Source organism: Ahaetulla prasina, chromosome 1 (genome assembly GCF_028640845.1).
Source record: "Ahaetulla prasina isolate Xishuangbanna chromosome 1, ASM2864084v1, whole genome shotgun sequence".
Taxonomy (NCBI): domain Eukaryota; kingdom Metazoa; phylum Chordata; class Lepidosauria; order Squamata; family Colubridae; genus Ahaetulla; species Ahaetulla prasina.
In genome coordinates this window covers 174,088,683-174,112,887 of record NC_080539.1, presented here as the reverse complement: position 1 = coordinate 174,112,887, position 24,205 = coordinate 174,088,683, and the positions used below count along the sequence as shown (strand labels likewise).

At 37.7% G+C, this 24,205-nt stretch overlaps 1 protein-coding gene across 4 annotated transcripts in view; it reads left to right on the top strand.

Moving 5' to 3' along the window:
- The window catches only part of APLF (aprataxin and PNKP like factor), a 29,517-nt gene extending 9,991 nt beyond the window's left edge, over window positions 1-19,526 (top strand). For 3 of the 4 annotated variants that reach the window (XM_058182028.1, XM_058182002.1, XM_058182010.1), the window contains 6 exons: window positions 687-766; window positions 1,644-2,044; window positions 8,957-9,079; window positions 10,996-11,042; window positions 15,347-15,388; window positions 18,918-19,526. In XM_058182028.1, the coding sequence (XP_058038011.1) occupies window positions 687-766; window positions 1,644-2,044; window positions 8,957-9,079; window positions 10,996-11,042; window positions 15,347-15,388; window positions 18,918-19,126 (902 nt within the window). In that variant the 3' untranslated portion in view covers window positions 19,127-19,526. The other variant, XM_058182019.1, reaches the window with a different exon arrangement.
- The last annotated feature ends 4,679 nt before the right edge of the window (window positions 19,527-24,205 follow it).

Genomic DNA, 24,205 nt, shown 5'->3' with positions numbered 1-24,205 from the left:
CCTTGCTTTGAATAGAGCCAATATACTTTCCATATTTTGTAGCTTTTATTATAAACCAAGGAAAATGGTTCTGAACATTGATAATAAAAAAGACAGTTAAAATTAGTATGCACTAGTTGGTAATATTTTTTTTTAGAAATAAATTTCTGACTTTATGAAGAAGGCGGGGAAAATTTTGTCACTGATACAGTAGGGTATAATTTATTCATTAAAATATGATCTTTAAATAACTATAGACATACTGCTGAAAATTGTGTCTGTTACAATGATGAATGCTTTCTCTATCTCAGCAACTTTAAAATATGTGGACTTTAACTCCCAGAATTCCCTAACCAGCATGAGGTACACTGACCTATAACATATACATGTTGTTATACATATAACTATTACATATATATATATAGACATATAACTATATTATAATTATGTGTATATATGTTATTACACACACACACACACATATTGTATCACCTATACCACACAATGATTGTTGGATTCTTCGGTAAAGCATTGTTTTAGTATTTTACAAATCAATAAAATTGGTCTTAAGTAAAAAGAATTTTGATACATTGTAATTTATTCTTAAAACAAGGCAGTATGAAATCTTTGTGATATGTGCAGTTATTCATAGCTTAAATGATAAAGTTGTTCTGTTCAGCAGAGTTTTTTTTTTTAAACCAAAATAGGTAGTAATGAAGAAGTAAAGCCAGGTGTAAGTAAAAAGCAGAAAATTATTGAAAGTGAAGATTCTGCCCTTCTAAAAGAGGTATTCTTTTCTATTTTTTCAATTAATACTTCATATTATTAATATAAAGGACAAGACTATACTGGGTTTTGCTATTCTGTTCATAGAAATGCATAATACTTATATTGAAGAACCTTATCAGTAGAGAAGCAGCTATCAAATATTAGGGCCAAGAGAGTGATTTGGTTCAGTCCAAAAGGTTCATCCTGTTTTCTACTTCTGAAGCACATAACAGCCAATTCATTTATTTCAAACATGTTCCTATTTTCTTCTATCTGATATTTTGTGCTAAATTTTTTTCTCATAAAAGTCACTGGTTGCTTTTCATGCTATTAGAAAAGTCAAAATTGTATAGCCAATATTAGAACTTTAAATGTCCACACTTTTACTAGCTAGAGGGAATTAGTCTTGAAATTATTTTTGCATATTCCTAATTAGGCATTCCATTGACTTCCCTTTTCTGTTCTTTCCTTAAACTAAATTCTGCTTATGACTATTTTCTTCTATCCAAATTCATTTTTTAAATCTCAATTTCAAGATCCTACTGTCAAAAGCAGTCTCTTTTCTCATACTTCACACTATATTTTGCCCAGGTTTATGATTTACCAACTTCTTGTTATTTGGAGAGAGGGTATTTGCTAATTTTCAACTTTCTTCCAAAATTTCCTCATTTTTCCTTAATATTGTTATTTTTTATTCTCTAGCATTCATTGTCCTCATCGTTGTTTTTCTTTATGTACGTAAGATCCATGAAGCAGGGACCTGTCTAATTTTGATTGTGTTATGTCTTGTATACTGATTAATTAATCTATTTTAAATTAACTCTATTTTCACATAAATAACAGTAAATTATAATCTGTTTCATGAACAATTTCATACCTATTTCCACATGATATAGGGAATATTTACTAAAGATGTTGTGAAGAAAATACCAAAGAATGGAAGTAAAAAAATATCTCAGAAAGCTGAAAGTTCATTTGAACAATTTAACAATGAGCTGGATGATGAAGAGCTGGACCTGGACCTCAAGTCAGATGGACAAGCATCTCAGCCTGCTCAAGTACATACAACAAATATAAAAGAAAACAAATTGGAGAGTGTTGACTCTAAAACCAGGCAGGTTTATAAGGAAAAGCCATCACAATCATTACTCAATCAGGGTGATATTCAAGAGACTACTCTGAATCAGGCTACTGGAATAGATACTTCGAATATAACAGAAAGTCAAGAGATGCAACAGAGTTCTCACATAAACAAACCCCTGAGGACTGCTTGCCAGTATGGGAAAAGCTGCTACAGGTAAAGTCAAGTTGTTAAACTTCTAAATGGCAATTTACTGATGCATAACTATATAGTCTGTGGACAGGGGGTTCTTTTTATTTATATTAAAATCTAAGCTGTTGACAGACTGTATTTTGCTTATGTTAAATATTTTGCTGAGTTAATGCAAAAATAACTTTATAGCACTTAGTCTTATTTACCAATCCAAAGTGCTCTCTGAGTGATTTACAAATGTCAGCATATTCCCTTCAAAAATCTGGGCCCTTATTTTACTGACCTCGGAAAGATGGGAGGGTGAATCAACTTTGAGCTGATCAGTATTGAGCTCCTGGCTGTGGGCAGAGTTAGCCTACAATATTGCACTGTAATCACTGCGCCGCCAGGGCTCCTTTAAGCTACTAACAGTCATACAACTTGAGAGTTTGTTTGGCATACTTCCATTTGTTTCCATTGAGTAATGCTGTTCACCTTCTCACATTTTTAAAAGAGAAATTTAAGTTCTTTCAATATGTAATTCCAAGATCCTTTCCTCAGAATATTGTGTATCTAAGAATTGAAATACTGCGATGCATAGCTTACTCGGTATTATGAGTGTTGCAGTTACATGATATGTGCTGGATGTGTAATTACATAAGTAATACTGGAAAAGAACATCAGTGTTCAGACAAAGTAATGTTCAGGAATTTTTAAGAATCTCTATATTCTATAAACGATAGGAGAATGCATTGTGTTCATACAATATGCAGAGTTTAAACTTACCGCTGCTCCAGAAGTTTAGACTGGAAGAAATGGTAGGCAAAACAAAATATTGAAATATGATGGTTCTCTACTTATTTTCTTCTCATTATTTTATATTATATCTTTATATTATATTTTATATTTATATTTTATATTATATTATTATATTATATCATTATTATAATTATTATTATTCTTATTTTCTATTCTCTTCTCTTCTAAATGGATTGAGTTTCTTTATAAAGAAACGTATGGGAAAGAACTATCTATACAGGTAATCCTTGACTTTAGAATATTCATTTAGCAGTCTTAAATTATGTTTTTCAGTGCTGTTATTAATTCTGAACAGTTGATATCAGCACTGAAAAACATGACTTAAGATCAGTCCAGTGTCCCTGCAATCATCTGATTGCCATTTGGGCACTGGGATATATTTATGACAGTCATAACATCCTGGTATCATGTGATTGCTCTTCAGCCTTCCCAGCTGGCTTCCAATAAGCAAAATGAATGGGGGAAGCTGGATTCACTTAATGACAATGACAAAAAAGGTTGTAAAGTTTGACAAGATCATGTGATGATTCACTTAACAACTTCATCAAATTGTATTAGTGATCAGAGTTCCAGTCCCAAGTGTGGTGTTAAGTCAAGAACTACTTGTATATTGAAAGTATATAAGAAAAATGGAATGCATCAAATTATTATTGCAGCCATTTTATTTGATTTCATACATTTACCAAAATAATTTATACCATTGGAGCTACCTTATATTTATTGCTCTGAAAGAGATCTCTGAACTCTTAAATAACTTCCATGGAAATGTGTATGGCTGTTACTTGTATTTGTTTATGGGTACTACAATTAGTTGCATAAGAAGTTTGTTTTGTGTTTTCTGTCAAAACAGTTTGTCTCTTTGTAACAATAACACAATGAAAAATAAGAGTATTTAGTCATATGTGGTTGCAACTTAAGAAGCTTCTGTTTGTGAGTGCTGTAAAAACACTTCTCTCAAGGCGAAGTTGATTCTCATTCTTTTAGAATAAATGGTACGGAAGAGAAAAAGGCAGAATGCTTCTTAAGAGAATAGCTGATTCTCTTTGCACACCAAAAGTAGACCAAAGCAGAAGATAGTCATTAACTATTGACTCTTGACTCTTGAGCAAAATCAGGTGCTAGGAGAAGTGTATAATATCAGTTTGTGTTTTCATTTTTTTAAGTTTTTCCCATCACATAGGAGGCACATAGTTTCCATATGTGATTCTTAAAAAGTAAAGGTTCCCCTCGCACATACGTGCTAGTCGCTCCCGACACTAGGGGGCGGTGCTCATCTCCGTTTCAAAGCTGAAGAGCCAGCACTGTCCGGAGATGTCTCCATGGTCATGTGGCCGGCATGACTCAACGCCAAAGGCGCACGGAACACTGTTACCTTCCCACCAAAGGTGGTCCCTATTTTTTCTACTTGCATTTTTTACGTGCTTTCGAACTGCTAGGTTGGCAGAAGCTGGGACAAGTAACGGGAGCTCACTGCGTTATATGGTAGCACTAGGGATTTGAACCGCTGAACAATCAACCTTTCAATCGACAAGCTCAGTGTCTTAGCCCCTGAGCCACCACGTCCTTCTTTTAATACATGGTATTAAAAGCATGCTGTATATGCTTGCAATTTATATGCATGGTTGTAATACCATGTAAGAATAGATGAACATAAATAGTATCCTGTTAAATTAGAGCCCTGTTCCATCTTGTTCAGCAGTTGGTTCTCTCAGTGGCCAGCCAACTGCCGAAGGAAGCCTACTAGTCTCCAAGCAGATGGTCTTCAGAGGCAGTCACATTGCCATCAAGGCTAATAGCCATTGATCCCCACAACTTCCTTGAATTGGTCCAATCTTTTTTTTAAAGTCAGGCAAAATGGTAGCCAGCTCCACCTCTGGTGGTAAAAGTATATGTCTTGACTGATGCTTCTGTGCTTTGATCAAGTTTGATCTCCAGTGCAGTAGATAAATATAGCAAATCCACTATGATCAAGTACATTCAGAGCTTGGAGAGCTGGAAGAAGAGAGAAATTTGTCTGAGTTTTAAAATGCACAGTATTGCTATTCTTCATGTGTTCACCCGGACTAGCATTGCCAGATGTGTGCTACAGATAGAAAGAGGGGGAGAGATAATACAATACAAAGCTTTATAATTCTGTAAAAAATTACTGTCTTTTCAATTTGCACTGTTTCATGCCTATCTAACATAAGCTTTATGAGAGACAGTGTATTCTCTGTCTCCAGAAAATTAAATTTTTTTTTAATATATATATATATATATATTATATATACATACATACATACATACATACATACATACATACATATATATATATATATATATATATATATATATATATATATATATATATATATATATGTTTTCTGAGGTTTTCACGGGTGTTTGTATATAGGTCTTTGGTTGTTCGGGTTTTCTCCGTAAAATTGGAAGTGTCTTGGCGACGTTTCACGAAGTCTCATTTGTCATCTTCAGGCTTCAGCTTCGTGCTTCTGGGAGCAATGTGTGATCGCAGCTGTTTCTTCCTTTTAACTGCTAGTGGGGTTTGAACTGATTGGGTGGGAGCTTGGCTGTGCTCTGATTGGATGGGGTTTTCTGTGCTCTGATTGGCTGGGGTGTGTCCTGTGTTGGTGGGGGCTTGGTTGTGCTCAGTCTAGTCTGTGCTGCAGGGGATTTGAGCTGGTGAGCTGCATAGCTGTTGTTTGGCTTTGTGGTCCTGCTACATCTTCATAGTGGGTGTCAGTCTGCTGCATGAATGGATTGGAGGGGTTTGAAATGGCTAATGTTGCAGTGCGGTCTGGCTTCTGGTCCTTGGTCGTGCTTCATGATCAGTGTGGGTTTGGGTCTGCTTTCTGGGTGGATGTGCGGTGGTGACATCCTGTGTGGACCTTGTGAGTGTGGGTCTGGTGTCATTCCTCGTGTTAGGGACTCGTTTGTCAATAAGGGCAGGTTTCCAAATGGCTGGTAGGCGGAGGTGTCATCTCGCTTGTTCATGCTGTGTGGGCGTTTATCTCAATGGCTTCTCTGATTATTCTGTTGTTAAAGTGTTCAGTTTTGGCGATAGTTCTGGTCTTTTAAAGTCAATATCATGTCCTGTGACTTTAAAGTGTTGGACCAGGAAGAAGTTGGTTCCTCTTTTGAATGAGTTCTTGTGTTCTTCAATGCGCACTTATTCTTCTGTTGGTTTGTCCAATGTATGTGGTGGGGCAGGCGGTGCATGGGATTTCATATACTCCTTGATTTTCTAACTCAATTTTGTCTTTGGGGTTTCTTAGGATGGTGGATATTTTTCTGTTTGTGCAGAATGCTGTCTTGATGTTGTGTTTGTGGAGGATCTTGCTGATTCTGTCTGTGGTGCCTTTTATATATGGGAGGAGGGCTGTGCCGTTTCTTGTTCTCTGTCTTGGATTTTAGTGGGGGTTCTTTTGGATTAGCTTGGTAATCTTATTTGTTTTGGAATCCATTGGATGTTAGTACGTTAGTGAGAGTGTCCAGTTCGGGTTTTAGGTGTTGTTCATCAGCTAAGCATTTTGTTCTAGAGATGAGTGTCTTGGCTACGGAGTTGATCTGTGCTGGGTGGTGGTGTGAGAGTGCATGCAGATAGCGGTTTGTGTGTGTTTTCTTCTGGTAGATGGTGTGTCCTAGGAGCCATTGGGTTTCTGTAGACTAAGACATCCAGGAAGGAAGTTGGTTATTAACTTCTGTTTCCATGGTGAACTGTATTTTGGGGTGTAGGCTATTGAGGTGTGTGAGGAAGTTGTCAAGTTTTTCTTTCCCGTGTGGCCAGATTATGAAGGTGTCGTCTACATATCTGAGCCAGAGTTTGGGTTTGTGATCAGATTTTTCTAGTGCTTGGGTTTCAAAGTGTTCCATGTAGAGGTTGGCAATGACAGGTGAAAGGGGTGATCCCATGGGTGCTCCTTCTACTTGTTTGTATTTTTGTCCATTATAGATGAAGTATGTGTTGGATAGGCAGTGGTTGGTCAGATCTAGGATGTGCTTGGGGGGGTTATATTTGTTTTGGATAGCTGTCAAGGCTTCTTTGATTGGCACTTGGGTGAAGAGGGATATGACATCAAAGCTCACGAGTAGGTCGCTGGGCTGTAAGTTTTGTTTCTTTATGATCTCTATGAACTGGAATGAGTTTTTACGTGTGAGGTGATGGATTCTGCATAGGGCTGTAGTTGTTTGGCGAGAAATTTGGCTAGGTTTTGTAGAGGTGAGCCTATGGAGCTGACTATGGGTCTGAGTGGGGGTTCCTTCTTTGTGTATCTTGGGAGGCCATAGAGCTTAGGGCATCTGGATGATTTCTCTGGGAATGATTCTTTGTTGGATTTCTTCGCTGATGGGGAGGCTTTTATTTTGGATCTAGTGGTTTTTCTAGGTAGGTGGTGGGGTCTGTGTTTAGGGGCTTGTATGCAGGGTCTTGGAGTAGGTTGGTTAATTTGGTTTGGTAGTCAGATGTGTTCATAACCACCGTGGCGTTGCCCTTGTCTGCTGGTAGGATTATTATGCTGGTATCTTTTTTCAGGTTAAGTAGTGCTGTCTGTTCCTCTTTGGGTAAGTTGCTTTTGGGTGGCTTGCTGGTGCAGAGGATGTTGGAGATCTCGAGTCTGATTTTGTTAGCGTCATCGGGGTTGATTTTGGTCAGGCTGGTTTCAACTCCGCATATAATGGTTTCGTGGGGTTGTTTTGGGGAGTGACTGCAAAGTTGAATCCTTTGGAAAGGACATCGGTTTCAGCTTTGGTGAGGATCCTATCTGAGATGTTATGCACTGTTTGTTTCATGTGTTGCTGTGAGGGTGGAGGGGTTTGTTTCTGGCGTTCTTGTAGTCTTCGGAGTTTGTTGGTGTGCGTGTCTGTCTTGAGGGTGGTCTGTGTTTCGGCCCTCCAGACGGCAAGTTGTTTGGATTTGTCCCAAAGTGCAGGGTGCATCTTGTTGCTGAGTTTGAGGTGAAGTGTGAGGAGATCTTTGTTGATTTGATCTAGGAGGAATCTTTTTGTGTGAAGTTCATTTCTGATTAAGGCCAATTCTGTTCTTTTTAGGATGCGTTTGGTGGCTGCAGAGTTGGAGTGGAATTTCAATTGGAAGCATTTGGGGATTAAATTTTGATCGCGGCAGTTTCGTAGGAATGCGAGGTCACATAAAATGGAAGCTCTTTGGACTTCTAGTTTTTCATAGGTCCTGGTCAGATGGTGGATTTCCTCCCCGTTCCTCACACCCACACAGCATGAACAAACGAGATGACACCTCCCGCCTACCAGCCATTTGGAAACCTGCCCTTATTGACAAACGAGTCCCTAACACGAGGAATGACACCAGACCCACACTCACAAGGTCCACACAGGATGTCACCACCGCACATCCACCCAGAAAGCAGACCCAAACCCACACTGATCATGAAGCACGACCAAGGACCAGAAGCCAGACCGCAGCTGCAACATTAGCCATTTCAAACCCCTCCAATCCATTCATGCAGCAGACTGACACCCACTATGAAGATGTAGCACGACCACAAAGCCAAACAACAGCTATGCAGCTCACCAGCTCAAATCCCCCTGCAGCACAGACTAGACTGAGCACAACCAAGCCCCCACCAACACAGGACACACCCCCAGCCAATCAGAGCACAGAAAACCCCATCCAATCAGAGCACAGCCAAGCTCCCACCCAATCAGTTCAAACCCCACTAGCAGTTAAAAGGAAGAAACAGCTGCGATCACACATTGCTCCCAGAAGCACGAAGCTGAAGCCTGAAGATGACAAATGAGACTTCGTCAAACGTCGCCAAGACACTTCCAATTTTACACGGAGAAAACCCGAACAACCAAAGACCTATATATATATATATATATATATATATATATATATATATATATATATATATATATATATATATATATATATATATATATATATATATATATATATATATATATATATATATATATATATCAAAAAGAACTATTTGCTTCCTTTTATTTTAATTGAAATAGTTTTGTAATATATATTCCTTCTGTTTTTTATTGTTTTATTGTCCTTTGCATTAGTTTAACTGAATTAATAGTGTTATATTTCTCCCAGCTGCATACATTTGAAATATATCTTGATAGTTGATGTACTATTTCTAAATTTCACAGAAAGAATCCTATACATTTCCAGGAGTTTAGTCACCCTGGTGATAGTGATTATTATGACTCAGAAGCTTTAAGTCAGGTTGATGATCATAGGCCTGAATGTCCTTATGGAACAGCTTGTTACAGGTAAGACTGATCATTTAGAATAATTTCAAAGTTTAATTTACAGTTTATAGCAAGAAATTATCTTTTACAAAGAGCCTTGGTGGGCCATGTTTTAAAAGCATAAGTTCCATAGGGTACATTTTTTAGCAATGTGTATTACAAATGACAATTATCCAGTATTTTTTTTAATTAAACAGCTGCTTAACTCTCATTCAAAGCTTTTTATAAGCTTTTCTACATGATATAACTGAGATGATGGTCTTTTACAAAACAATGATGGAAATTTCTAAAACTCTGGAATATTTTAGCTGAAAGCTAACCCTTTAGAGCACTGGTGTCAAACTTGCGGCATCACATTGCCGTCACGTGATGTTTAGCAATGTTTTTCCCCTTTGCGGAGCTGTGGTGGGTGTGACGCATCTGGTCCGCAGTCAGTCAGTTTGACACCCCTGCTTTAGAGCATGTGCTACTGGGTAGAGTTCTTGTCTGTCCCTTCAGTATTCATTTGATTTCCATATCAGCTATACTATCTGGATTCTTGTTTTTGTTTGCCATTTTTAAGTCTTTGCAAAATTTGTTGATTCTTTTTATCTCTGGAAGATTTAACTTTTTATTGACTTTCCTGCAGACAAAATTTTGTTACACTGAGGTGCCTACGGCAACAAGAATGCCTTTCAGAAAGAGGGTCTGAAAATTTTCCACCACTAATGAGCATTCATTTTGTTTCATTGATTTAGCAGAAAGACACAGCCAAGGCTTTTGCTGATTACCAGTAACTCACTAAAAAGGTCACAATGAATTGTTCTTCTTAATTCCCAACATAGGAAATCCCTGCCTTATCGTGACTTCAATAGCTTTGGATTCCATAATAATAATTTCAGTACAAAAGCCATCTAACTTATTTACGGGACCGCCTGCTGCCACCAGTAGCCTCCCATCGACCTGTGCGCTCTCACAGGGAGGGCCTCCTTAGGTTGCTGGCCAAACAATGTCGACTGGCGGCCCCCAGGGGAAGACCGTTCTCTGTGGGGGCTCCTGCCCTGTGGAATGAACTACCCGTGGGGCTACGCCTACTCCCTGATCTTCAGACCTTTAAGTGCGAACTTAAGACTTTCTTCTTTCATCAAGCAGGGCTGGCCTAATGATAAATTTTAATTGAGGGTTTTTTAGTGGGGTTTTTAATGGGGTTATTCTATTCTATAATTTTATCCACGTATTTTAAACATTCAGCTTATGAAATTAGATTTTTAACTACATTGTATTTTAATTTTTTTGTATCTGTGTTTTATCTATGCTGAGTCTTCGGAGAAGGGCGGCATAAAAATGTGAACAATCAATCAATCAATCAATCAATAACTGACCTTCTATCGTGATCCTCAGCAAAGTTGGGTTTAATGGCTCAAGCCTCTGTAGATGGCATTCAGCCATCCACATTGGGCAAACCTGTTGTTCTTCCCTCAAAGCTGAAGAACAACAAGTCAAACTCATGTACCCCTCCCCTTCTCCATTGCTTTATTTGTGGCGCCTCCAATAATGCCAAAAATCAAGGGAGAGCAGTTTTCTTGTATTCTGGACACCCTATTTTGGTTGCAGGCCTCTGAAAAGACTAATATATTGCAATTCCACCCTGGCCCAATTATTTTTCAAGGAGGAATCTTAGGCATAGGAGCCTATGATAAATGGAGAAATACTTCGAAGTTTTACCAATAAAGATGGAACTGGCTAAAGTTGCCACTCCTCTCGGAAATGAATGGCTCAAAAGTTATTTTTTCAAAATGAGAAAATCATATTTTCAGTATGATTATAATTGATTTGCTTCCCTTTGAAACAAAGTTGAAGAATTGTTTGCTTTGTTTTTTATTTTTATTTTCATTCGAAATTTCAGACGATTAGATGAAAAACTCAGGTTTATCTTCTCTAACTGTTTCTCTTTGCAGAAAAAATCCACAGCACAAGTTGGAATATAAACATACAGCTCCTCCTGGTAAAGTGCTTTTATTCTAATATATATGAAGAACAGGTCTTTTTTAATGTAACTAATGTGGTAAAATTCCGCAAGTAGTACTGTGCCAAGGTAGTACCGTGGAAGTGTTGTTGCTTCTGCAGTACGGTGCAATTCTGCTGGAATGGGAATTGATGTGATTTTGGAAGTTGGAGCTTTTGATTGTAAATTAAATAATCAAAAAAGATGTTGCTTATTAAAACTATACTAACATAATACATTAAAATATACTGTATTTTAGTAAAGTTAACAGATATTAAAGACTGAACAGAAGTGTCATTTGAACCAAGTTTGGTGAGCATTCTGGAAATCTCAGATTACCTGCCAGCTAAAAAAATGGGTTCTCTTCTGAGCTACCATACATTTGAATTACTATAAGCACTTTTAGGTCCAATGGTTAAGCCAAACAAAAAGAATTCATGGCAAAATTGTTAATTTTCCCATCCAGCAGAATATTAAATCAAGCAGATGTAAGGATTTATCCATAAATCGGCAAAACGTATTAACTAAGCAATTGACAAGGGAGAAGGAGAAGGTCAGTTATGATAAAGAGTGGAGAATTATATTTAAAATATAACTGAATTCTGTTGTCAAGGATGAATTGCTTTAGGTTTAACCAAACTTTCTTAGAACCAAATGAAGTAGCTGTTAAGCTGTAAAATTTAAAGCTGCTATAGATTACTAACTGCCTTCCATAATGACATAAATTCACAAAGTTAAAGAACTTAGTCAACTGTGAATAAAAACTAATACGAGCCAAAATTTTAGGGAGCAAAGCTCTATGTGAGACTTTACAAAAATTAGACCAGATTCTAATCTTAATGTGGAATTAGATACTCATCAAGGATTTTGCAGCAGGGATTTAAAAAACTAAATTAGACAGTATAATTAAATTATGGTAACACATTTGCACTCCATATAAAATATCACTGATATATTAAATATAATTACACACAGAGATTTTATTCTTCTTGTGACTAGAGCTAAAGCTATTGCATTATCAATATATGAAAAAGGAGCTGACTGTATATAATAAGAAAGATATGGGGCAACTTTGGCAGGCAGGGAAAGGGTATAAAAAATCAAGATGATAGGCATGATCACCTTTTTAAAAATATGGGATTAGATACATGAAAAAGGACTGGGGCTTTGATTATGTAATTTTTGTTGCCAGGATGCTTTTTTTATTAGCCCCACCTGTGTGAGTGTCTCTGGCCATCTATATTCCAGTCGTGTCCATAGAAATAGCTTGAAATCAATAAAGTATAAATTTGCCATGGCAGAGTAGAGTGTTTCATACCTTAATCCCTTTTCCCTGCCGTCTTGAAAGAGGCGGTGGTGAGACCCCTCCTCAAGAAGCCCTCCCTGGACCCAGCTATTTTGGGTAACTATTGTCCAGTCTCCAACCTTCGCTTCGTTGCGAAGGTTGTAGAGAGTGCTGTGGCGCGACAGCTACCCCAGTACCTGGATGAAGCCGTCTATCTAGACCCGTTCCAGTCCGGCTTCCGACCTGGATACAGCACGGAGACAGCTTTGGTCGCATTGGTGGATGATCTCTGGCGGGCCAGGGACAGGGGGTACTCCTCTGCCCTGGTCCTATTAGATCTCTCAGCGGCTTTTGATACCATCGACCATGGTATCCTGCTGCGCCGGTTGGGGGGATTGGGAGTGGGAGGCACCGTGCATCGGTGGTTCTCCCCCTATCTCTCCGACCGGCCGCAGACGGTGTTGACAGGGGGGCAGAGGTCGGCCGCGAGGGGCCTCACTTGTGGGGTCCCGCAGGGGTCGATTCTCTCGCCCCTGCTGTTCAACATCTACATGAAGCCGTTGGGTGAGATCATCAGTGGCTTCGGGTGAGATACCAACAGTACGCTGATGACACCCAGCTGTACTTTTCCACCCCAGGCCACCCCAATGAAGTTGTTGAAGTGCTGTCCCGGTGTTTGGAAGCCGACGGGTCTGGATGGGGAGAAACAGGCTCAAGCTCAATCCTCCAAGACGGAGTGGCTGTGGATGCCGGCATCGATTCAGTCAACTGCAGCCGCAGTTGACTGTTGAGGCGAGTTATTGGCCCCAAAGGATAGGGTGCGCAACTTGGGTGTCCTCCTGGATGATCGGCTGTCGCTTGAAGATCATTTGACGGCCGCTCCAGGAGGGCCTTCCACCAGGTCCGCCTGGTTCGCAGTTGCGCCTTCCTTGATCGGGATGCCTTGTGCACAGTCACTCATGCGCTGCTACCTCTCGCTTGGATTATTGTAATGCTCTCTACATGGGGCTCCCCTGAAGTGCACTCGGAGGCTTCAGTTAGTCCAGAATGCAGCTGCGCTGGTGATAGAGGAGCTACGCGTAGCTCCCACGTAACACCGCCTCCTGCGCAGACTGCACTGGCTACCTGTGGCCTTCGAGTGCACTTTAAGGTGTTGGTTACGACCTTTAAAGCACTCCATGGCTTAGGGCCTGGGTACTTACGGGACCGCCTACTGTTACCACATGCCTCCCACCGACCCGCACGCCTCACAGAGAGGGACTTCTCAGGGTGCCGTCCGCCAAACAATGTCGGCTGGCGGCCCCAGGAAGGGCCTTCTGTGGGGCTCCCACTCTGGAACGAGCTTCCCCAGGTTTACGCCAAATACCTGACCTCGACTTTCCGCGAACTGAAGACACATCTTTTCATTCGCGCGGGGCTGGCTTAAATTGAATTTTAAATGTTTAAATTTATATTAATTTTAAATGGGGTTTTAGCGTTTGGTAAATTTTTAAATTTTCAGGCCAATTTGAATAAGTTTTTTAAATTCCGTTTTAATTGTATTTTGTATTGTTCATTTTATTCTGCCTGTACACCGCCCTGAGTCCTTCGGGAGAAGGGCGGTATAAAAATCAAATAAATAAAATAAATAAATAAAATAAAATCCCAATAAAAAAGAGTATGAAACAATAATACATCTGGGCCCTTTTTCTTTTTGCCACAAATCTTGACAAAATTTGAATAATACAGTCCCCTAGTAGTAAGAGGCAAAAAGTTCTGTTTTGGTTCTTTCATTCTAAAAACACTTCAATCTCCTTTATAACCTAAATTGGCGTGAGATGAAGTCTGCAAGCTCTTACCATCTAAAGTACAGAGGAACAACTAGTTGTCAACTGTGATAAAAAGAAAACAATTGTTTTCTCCCAAAGTCCTATCATCTGCTGTTTCCTGTAAAAATCAGTGGTGCTAGTATCAATTTTAGGTACTTAACTATTTGCATTTTTTTTTCAACTATGAACAATCAAGTTCATCCAGGCCAAGCGCTGTCATACTTCGCATGGTTTGAATGCTGTCTTTCAGTGTGCCAATTGCACAGCAATGTTTACCGTATTTTTCGGTGTATAAGATGCACCTATTTACCCCCCACCCCAAGAGGGTGAAAATCTGGGTGCATCTTACACGCCGAATGTAGCCCCGCCCACCAGCCGGCCCCCACCCTTCGGAGGTTATGCATCACATTTTCTGGCGGCGGGGATCCTCACATTAGGGTGCTGTTTGGAACTGGCTGAAAATCCCTGCTGCTGCATTTTCATGAGGACGTGCGGTTCTGCAAATTGCATCGGGGAATTGAGGAGAACGTCGGAAAACACAATGCATGGAGGCAACGCTCTTTTTCCTCCCCGATTGCCCGAAGCAATTCGCAAAGCCGCACACCCTCCTCCTCCTTTTCTGCAGACTCACTTTCTCTTTCCTCCTGGCCAAATCCACCTCCTGGGCCAGGAGCAGAAGCTGACTTCAGAAAAGGAGGAGGAGGGCGCGTGGCTTTGCGAATTGCTTCAGGCAATCAGGGAGGAAAAAGAGCATTGCCTCCCTGCATTGCATTTTCCGGTGTTTGTTCCTTTGTAAAGTGTTTAGATTGTACACTTGGACCCATCTGTCATAAACAGGTGTTCTCCTTAAATGCTTTTAAAATGAATGGAATGTCAAACTGGTGGCTATGGTATGAGTCAGGAATAAAATTTTCAAGAATTACTGATGCATCTTTCCTAAAGATTAAATATCACTATGGATGCATAAGTTGATTGGTTTTTTGGGTAACTGGAAGAGCCCTGATACAGAACATGTTTGGCTATTCTGTGAACCAATATAAATAAATAAGTTACAAAACCTCTTCCTGCGATTTGGTGGCGATATGAGAATGGTTAGAACTCCAAAGAGATGCACATAAGTAGAAAATTTACTGGTGTTCGTTTTCAGTTATAATAAAATTCCTAGCGGTTTGGGTTGTTTTATTGGTAATAATTTTTTTTCTTTTCTCTAGAATCTGAAAGAAGGCAGACAAGATCAAAAGTTACAAGAAAAGGTGAGATTCTGTACATTTTCAAACAGCACTGGCCTATAAGCATACGGGAATTCAGTAATTAGTTTTGGTCACCATTCTACCCAGATAAATTAGTATAAAAATACTAAATCCATCATTGTAAAACAAAGATAAAATGGCTTCGAGGGGAAGTCCTAGTTTGTTTATATAGGTGATACTGTTCAGAGGCCCTCTAAAATTAGAAAGGAAGTTCATTTTTCTCAGTATCCTAACTTTATATGGATATGCTACATACATGTGCTTTGTACAGGTAGCCCTCAATTTACAACCATTTGTTTAGTGATCAAAGTTATAATGGCACTGAAAAAAGTGACTTATGACTGTTTTTTCAGAGGTGAGATTTTTAGAAAGAGAACTACTGTTGTGCTAGAGAAATAATTACCCATATCAACTTGAATTCTGCAACTTAAATTCAGGTTATGTCAGGCTACAAAGTTGACATCCCTGTAGAAAAAGAACACAAAACAAATAACTGGATCATTTTGTCCAAAGAAGGAGCATTCATATAAGATGTTAAGTCTGCAACAGAGATGAAATCAAAGGATTTATGGAAATTGAGTTGTATTATTATTATTATTATTATTATTATTATTATTATTATTATTATTATTATTATTATTATTATTATTATTATTATTATTATTATTATTATTATTCAATGTATTCAATAGTTAGCTGTTAAAGGTGCTTCAAAGAAGTAACGTTCAAATAGAGCTAGATAAGACGAAAAGAGACAAAATTGACTATATGAGATTATTTGTTTCATTCTGCAGAGGGAAGGAAAGGGACAGTTGCTCTTGGAATTGTAAAGCAGGCAAGAAGAGGAAAGAAGATTATGCTTCTTTATATTCCGTTTAAGTACTGGTACTGTAGAGGAAGCAGTGATCCAGTGGTGAGGAGAGAGGCAGCCAGACATACGAAAGGATAGAGAGGGCAGAAAACGTAACGGGAGTGAAAGAGGTCTTGATTACATTAGAATGCAACAAAGAGGACTTGGAGTTTTTCATCATCCAGCATACAAGATGTTCTCTTTTCTAAGATAGTAGAAGATGTAATCACATTCTGTCCCCGATTGCCTGTTCTTGCCAAATACATCATTTCAGGCAAAATGATGAATGAAAAATAAAATGGGATTACCAGAGCAAAATTGTGATCAATTCACTCACTTGTCTATTGCTTCCTAGTGTTTCTTCTGAAGGTTAAAAAGCTTATCAAAAGCTAGAGCTGATGGTTTGCATTTCACATAATCCTTTTCAAATGTTCTTGGTAGAACTATGTGACCTGGCTAAAGTCTCTCTCCAGTCCTGCCTCAGTAGTTTTGCATTATATATTGTGATACAGGAAATTGAAAAGGCTATTCTTAGGAATGCTTTAAAGAGAGTTTTCATTCCAGGATATCTGACTTATATGTATCTTTAGAGAAAAAAAAATCATATTGACACACTTGGGAAATTGAATCATTTTTGTATACAGGGTGGTCCTCGACTTACGACCACAATTGAGCCCAAAATTTATGTTACTAAGTGAGACATTTCTTATGAGTTTTGCCCCATTTTACGACCTTACTTGCCACAATAGTTAAGTGAATTATTGCAGTTGTTCGGTTAAGTGAATCTGGCTTCCCCATTGACTTTGCTTGTCGGAAGCTTACAAAAGCTGATCATATGACTCTGGGACATTGCAACCGTCATAAATACGAACCAGTTGCCAAGGAGCTGAATTTTGACCACATGATCAAGGGGATGCACTTTTTTTAGTGTCATTGCAACTTTAAAAAGTCACTAAATGAACTGTTGTAAGTTGAGAGCCTTAGGAAAGAAAACTAAACTGACAAAAAAATTCTGGGTTAGCATTGTGTCTGTGGGCCCCGAGCCGGGCTTCCTGGCAGAGAGTGACTTGGAGAGTGAGGGAGAAGAGTTGACAGGGCTTCCCTCTGCAGAAACTTCCTCTCTGGCTCTGCTCCAGATTCCAGAGGCAGGGCAGGTAGAGGAGGAGGAACTGACATGGCCTCTTTCCCCTGACTCCTCCTTCCCCCTGGCAACGCCCCAAGAGCCAGCTGAGGAGGATCAATTGTGGCTAGGTGCAAGATAGTGACGCCGAGTGAAGTGTGCGCAGCAAAAGAAAAGAAGGGGCCGGCCCAGGGAGTACTGAATCACGGAGCCACACCCCACTGGGTATAAAAGTGGGTGGAACTGCCTTTGGGCTCTGTGACGGACAAAAACTGACTTTTGGAAACTTCGGCTGCTTTATTGCGAGACTCAGGAATTGGCTTTTCAGACTTCTGTTTACTTCTGAACTCTGGGTTGCTCCAGCAACAGACCACAGTAGCATTGAAGAGATAAGGAGAACTTGGCAGGCATTCGCAGGTTCGTTGCCAGAGCTGATATCCGTAGCAAGAATAAATTGCTGGCAAATACAGTCAGCTCGTGTGTCTTCTGGGGGATGGTTGAGGGGGGGCAGAACAGTTAGCTTTGACTAACCCAGAATAGTACAATATATACATACATATATCTTGAGGCTTTTCATCTAAATGTGAATTTTCTAAATATGATGATAATATCCCATCTATTACATTGAATGTGTAAGGTCTAATTATCATTAGTACTGTGCAAAGTTTTAATCTCAATGTCTTTGGTTTTAAGTTCCAGTTTAACAAATCAGAAATAGGCAAAGTTATTTTGTTTCAGTAGTTTGCATATTTCTGATTTGTAAAATGGAACTTAAAACCAAAGACATTGAGATTAAAATATGCTTTTAGGCCAATAATTTCTAAAAATATCAATCTAAAAATACCAGCTTTTCCATAAATAATTATTATTGTTGCAATGCCAGCTAATATTTAAAATAGTACTACAAGTCCTCTACTAACAAATCACTACTTCTTCAGAAGAGTAAAATTTTTCTATATGCTATTGGCAATGCTAGCAAGAAATACTGGCTGGTAAGGTTGTGTGAATATTAGACTCAGAAAAAAATGTTCAGGTGGGTTTTAGTTGATGTAATGATATCAGTTAAATATTTTTATTGCCTTTCATAACATTAGGCCACAAGAAATCAGAGAGGAGTTTGGTGGCCATCAATGTGGAATAATGACAATCAATTCAATTAGCTTTTGTGCATAAAAATGGATTTTCAAATTTGTTTAGAAATTGAGATAAGATCAAATACTTTCCAAATCAGAATTTGAGTGGTTTGTATTGAGAGCATTAAAGCTGGAATGATGCCACTATCAAATACGATGAGATACCAGTGGACTTGTTCTCTTGTTTCACTAAGTAGATAGATTGAAGAGGTAAGGCTGCATCAATTTACTATACATATTTTCATGCAGTTTCTGATAACTCTCTTTTCTCACCTATCCAAATTGTGTTTCCGTATTGGTAGAAAAAACTAATTTATTTGAACATCAAGTATGAACTTATTAGGTTTATAAGAAAGGGTATATTACTCTCATTTGGCATTGGACATTGAAGCCCAAGATTTTAATTCTTTATTGTTGAAAATTATATAGAAAGAAGTGTTCTTGCGGATGAGAGTGATGATGATGGGGAAGCAAATGAATATAACTTGAATGACAGTTTTATAGATGATGAAGAGGAGGAAGAGTGTGATCCTACTGATGAAGATTCTGATTGGGAACCAGATTTTCAAGACAATGATGGTGAAGATATGGACATGCTTCTCAAAGAAGCACAGAATTTTGTTAAAACCAAGAACTAACTGCATTCAAATATTTTGATAAGAGTTTATAAAGCATCATTCACAATATGAAACATGTATCCAATTAGGTAATGTCACTTTTTAAATAGTGACTTACTTTAATTTTACTTCATAAAATTGGATTATATGTACATTTTCAAAATATCATGACTCCATAGCTGATAATGCTTGTGAAAAAATCTTATGTGTTAGGTAGTATACTTAAGATTGCTGGATTAAAACCATTTTTGTAGTGATAGATGTGGCTTTGTGATTTAAAATGATGAATGCTTTCCTAAACTTTGTATTATTAACACATTTCATTGCACATATGGATAAATAATAATTCCATATGGCACTAATTTGGATTTTATTTCTTTATTCTGTCAGATTGATAATAAAACTATAAATAGTAACTGCATTTTCTTGTAATATGCTGTTTAAATATTTTCTTGTAATATTTAAGTAATATTTCTATTTGAGAAGAAAGTATATAAATTTATTCTGAAAGACAATTATGTTCCCAATCTCTCTTCAATGTTTAAACTATTATATTCAATGGGCTGAAGCTGAAAAATATCCTAATTTTATCAGCTTTACACTGCAACATCATAAAATGTCTGAATTGCACTTTGGATTTGTTCTATGCAGATAGCAAGTATGAATATCAAGAAACGATTCCATCTGTCATTCTCCTGAGCAAAAGCAGTAAACTCTGGCAGACATTAGTGTCCAAAGTGCAGTACTTTCCTAAAATGTCAGAACTGTATTGCAAGACCTTTACAGTTATGAATCTTAGCTCTAAAGAGCCAGGAGTCAGTAGATCTTCATGTCTTGTGTTAAACCATAGTATGATTTGTATGGTTTTGGCACCTCATGTTGTGCAAATCCAGCATTTCTGGACTTTGTGGCTTAGAGTAAGGTGGGAATCTAGCCAGTGTTTCATGGACTGTTTCCAAGTCACAAAAAGAATACTGCAAGCTTTATTTTATTTGCGCTTTATTTTCAGAGCTTTTAATAGTGATTTTAAGAGGTATGGACAGTTTATTTTTTATTCTATTTAACTCGTGGGATAAAATAAAAGAAAATAAAAGATCACAATGTACCTGGAACCGGTTATAAAAAGGTAATCCTTTAACAAAAGATCAGATTAAAAACCTTGCTCAAATTCAAATTTCCCTCAGTCCTAAATAATATTCAATAAGCTGATTCAAACTGGGTAATTAATGCTAATTTGTCTCAGCCAATTAAAATGAGCAACATACTCTATTATTTTGGAGCAACTTTAATTTTCTAATTGTGCCTCTTTGCATCTTATATTTCTGACACCTTCCTTCCTATATGAGACAACTGTTATTTGCTCCTCTCCTATATTACTATATTTCTCTTTTTTATTCTTTCAAAAGATACAAATGGAATTGTCCCCACCCTAATAATGTTTTAGAATTGGGTATAGGAGTGGGAGAATAAACTATTCTCATTGCAAATTCCTTCTGCGGTTCTATTTAGGGATTTGAAGAATCATTCAATTTTTCATGAAATATTTCTAAATAATATATAATATGGTACATAGAACAGTAATGCATTGATAGATGGAAAAGATGACAATTGAATGCAGTACATTTTTTAAAAATAGTTCTTAGCTAGTAAATTAAATGCAAAATCAAAGTTCATAGCATAAAAATGCAGTTCTTAAACCTAATAGAAAAACTAGCAATGTGATGTGACTGGAATAAAAATCAAAATATAGTATATATGCAATTTCTAGAAACCTCATCCAGGTCAAGTCATTTTGGAATGTTCAGTATGGCTGCACCAGATGGTTTGTTGAGTTCCTATATGAAGTATTTTCAGCAGAAAAAAAATGAATCGGTAGCCTCAATTTTTAAATAAATGAATGTGTGTGTGTTTAAATAAATAAGCTGAACATGTGGAAAGTAAAATCTGCCTCTTCCAATAGGCAGTTTTATTTTACACAGTGAAATGTCAAAGGCTGCTTCTGCCAAATAAAGTTATGTGAGAGGAACTATATTTGTAATATGAAGGAATAAAAAAGACATTTTAAAATACAATGAATTGAAGTGAATCTCATCACATATTAATTACTGAATGGAAATCTAGCCTGTGTTTAATTTATGCCAAAAAAAATGGGATTAGGTTCAATTTTTCTCAGTGGAGAACATTTCCTAGGAATTTTATGCTAAGATAAAGGAATAAAAATTCAGCCTAAAACCTCTAAATATCTCAAACTATTATTGAGACAATTAACATTAACTGTGATTAACTGCCTTTTACCAAAAAAGATAAAATAATATCACTTGTGTAATGGAAGAAATTAGGATGGAATTTTCCAGTTTATCTATAAAACATAAGTGTCTGTACATCAAACTCATATCTACTGGCTAATTAACTCAAATATCCTTTATGTTCTCAACATTTCTAATGAAGCAACTCTGCAAGATTCCTTTTAAACAGATGTCTCCTCATGGAATAATTTGGCTAAAATTCCAAAATATCTAGGGTGCAGAATGAATGAGGAAGAATTACTAGGCAGAAAGGAAAGATGGGAGCAGAAACTCTGCTGTTTATGTGATAGAATTAGCACATATAATTTCATTGTGTAAATATGTTTTAAAATGGCTGCCAGTAATTCAAAGTTTGGTCAGAAGTGAGTGTATCCATTTAATCAGGTTATTTAGAGCTAGGGTTTTCAAACTTCATTTTGCAGAACCTGCTTGTTAAAACAAAAATCCTCAGAACCTCTGTTTAAGAAAGGTGAAGCTTCTGAAAGTTAGCTAACAAACCTTCCCCTTTCAACTATATCTTAGTGACTAAAAGAAAAAAAAAGTCTCTGCAAGGGACTCATGAAACAATATCCTTTCTATAAAGGACTAAATCTTTGTCCCTTGTGGAGAAATTATTTTTAAGAGTTCCTTTAAAAAAACTCTCTTAGGGTTCTCTCTCTTAGTTCCTTGCAGAGAATTCCCCTTCCCCTAGTTCCATGGAATCCATTCAAGATTTTGTGGATCCCTAGGCTTTATGGGACCCAGTGTGAGAACCTCCATATTAGAAGACCGTGCCCTGGAAACAAGCAGCTATTATACTTTTGGAAAGGTGCCCTGAACTTAGATATGGTGAGAATTAACTTTATTGTCAGAAGTGTTCCATCGTTTTAATTAAATTGGCAGTTTTAATACCTTTTGCAGAAGGGCATTGTCCAATTCAGCTTCGTACTGAGAGTGTCAGTCTTGGGAAGGAGTTTTATCTGAAAGAAAAGGTGCAATATAAATTGGTCATAGATTATGTCTATCAACTCTTTTTTGCTTGGTTGGTTTTATATAATTAAGCAAAAGTATTCCAAGACAAAGGAATATATACTGGACTTTTAATATTCCTATAGATAAGATTGCTATCTATCAGCTGTTAATTGCACTATTAGTCTTCATCGTGTTGTGGGAGCTACAATGCTTTTGCAATGAAGCCTGGAGCTTGACTTTGGTGTCCAGTGAAGCCTGGAGCTTGCTTGACCTAATATAGTATATAAATATTAATTTTTCCTCCCATCTTCTGCCCCACAACATTCATCATTTATTAAGGAGGCGTTGAGTTGCACTTTTTGTTTGGGTTCTTTTGCAGGAAGGTGTGATTTCTTTTATTAAGAGAAGAACAGGCAATTACTTTTCAACAGAGCACACTTTCTACAAGAGCAAGCCTGGTTTTGCAATAATGATTTCTCTGGTCTCCCTCTGACTTTTATTAATGCTGATAGCAGCTGAATTTCCTGATGTTTACAACCATGACCCCCTGTGCTCTCTTTCCTCCTGTGCTTTTCCATGAATTTCTATAGCACGGAAAGAAGTGACCAAGAGAATTGCTGTGCTCAATTTCCATATTTGGTGATAGTCAGTTTTAGTGAAGCAAACCACAACTACCAATTTGTTATTAGATAGGGTGATCTGTCAAGATGCCTTCAGCTAACTGGTATACTTTTTTTTAAAAAAAGAACTCTGCTCATTGCTAGATTCATAGAGTTTGGGGAATAAGGGAGCTGAAGCAACCATAGTATAGTATGTGCACAGTGTCCTCAAACTACATATCCTTTCTTCTTCTCCCTTACTTTTCCTTTTTCTACTTTTGAGTGGGATTTCTTGGTTTTTGCCTCATTTTCCCTGTGTTTTACAACATAGCAGAAAAATGTAGGTTTACATTTACTGCCTTGAATGTGTGTGAGAGAGAGAGGGAGATTTTAACAGGAATATTCCTTGAAATTAACTTTTCTGATACCTGTATTTATTTCTCCATCTAATCCCAATTCTCCATACTTCTGATGATGATGGACCTCTTAAAGCAGTCACAAAGAACCCCACATTTTGTCTCTTCAACCCGGTCTTGACAATACTTTTCACCATTTCATTTGAGTGAAATAGATGCTCCATGAAAATGTTCCTTCTGTTTGGGGAAAAAGTGGAAATAGCATGGTGCCAAATTTGAACTCTATAGTAACAGGGTAAAACAGTGAAATCCAATTTTGTAATTGCCTCTTGGATTGGCTTATGTTCTATAAGCTAACATTTTCTTTCTGGCTCCTAGTGATAAACTGAAATTTGCCCTACTGTCATGATTCACCATCTTCATTTTTGTAGCATGACAACAATTGCCTGCAAATTACTGGCTTTTGAAGGTTTTATCTCTACTGTCATCATACAAAGAATCCATCTTGCACAAAGTTTCTGATATTAAGACCATCAATAATGTGACCCACACATTTCTGTGAACTGCCAAGCTTGACAGCAATTTCTCTGAGCGATGCACTGATTGTTAATCAGTTAATATTTCTCATATGAAACTCATTGATAGCTGTCAGAGATCATCTGCTTGGCTTTTAATAACATAAGTCATCACTTCGCAATTTAATCTCTTTGCATTTTTTGTTCCAGCAACACACAGTACATAGGTCAACACATCATCACTATAAACAAGCTGCATTTACCAATGAGTCAATTGTAGGGACTTATTCAGCAGTCAATCATGGTATATTGGTTAAAGGGTTCACTGCCGGTTTCCATTTTATTATAATAGCAGCACAGTCTTTTCTTACAA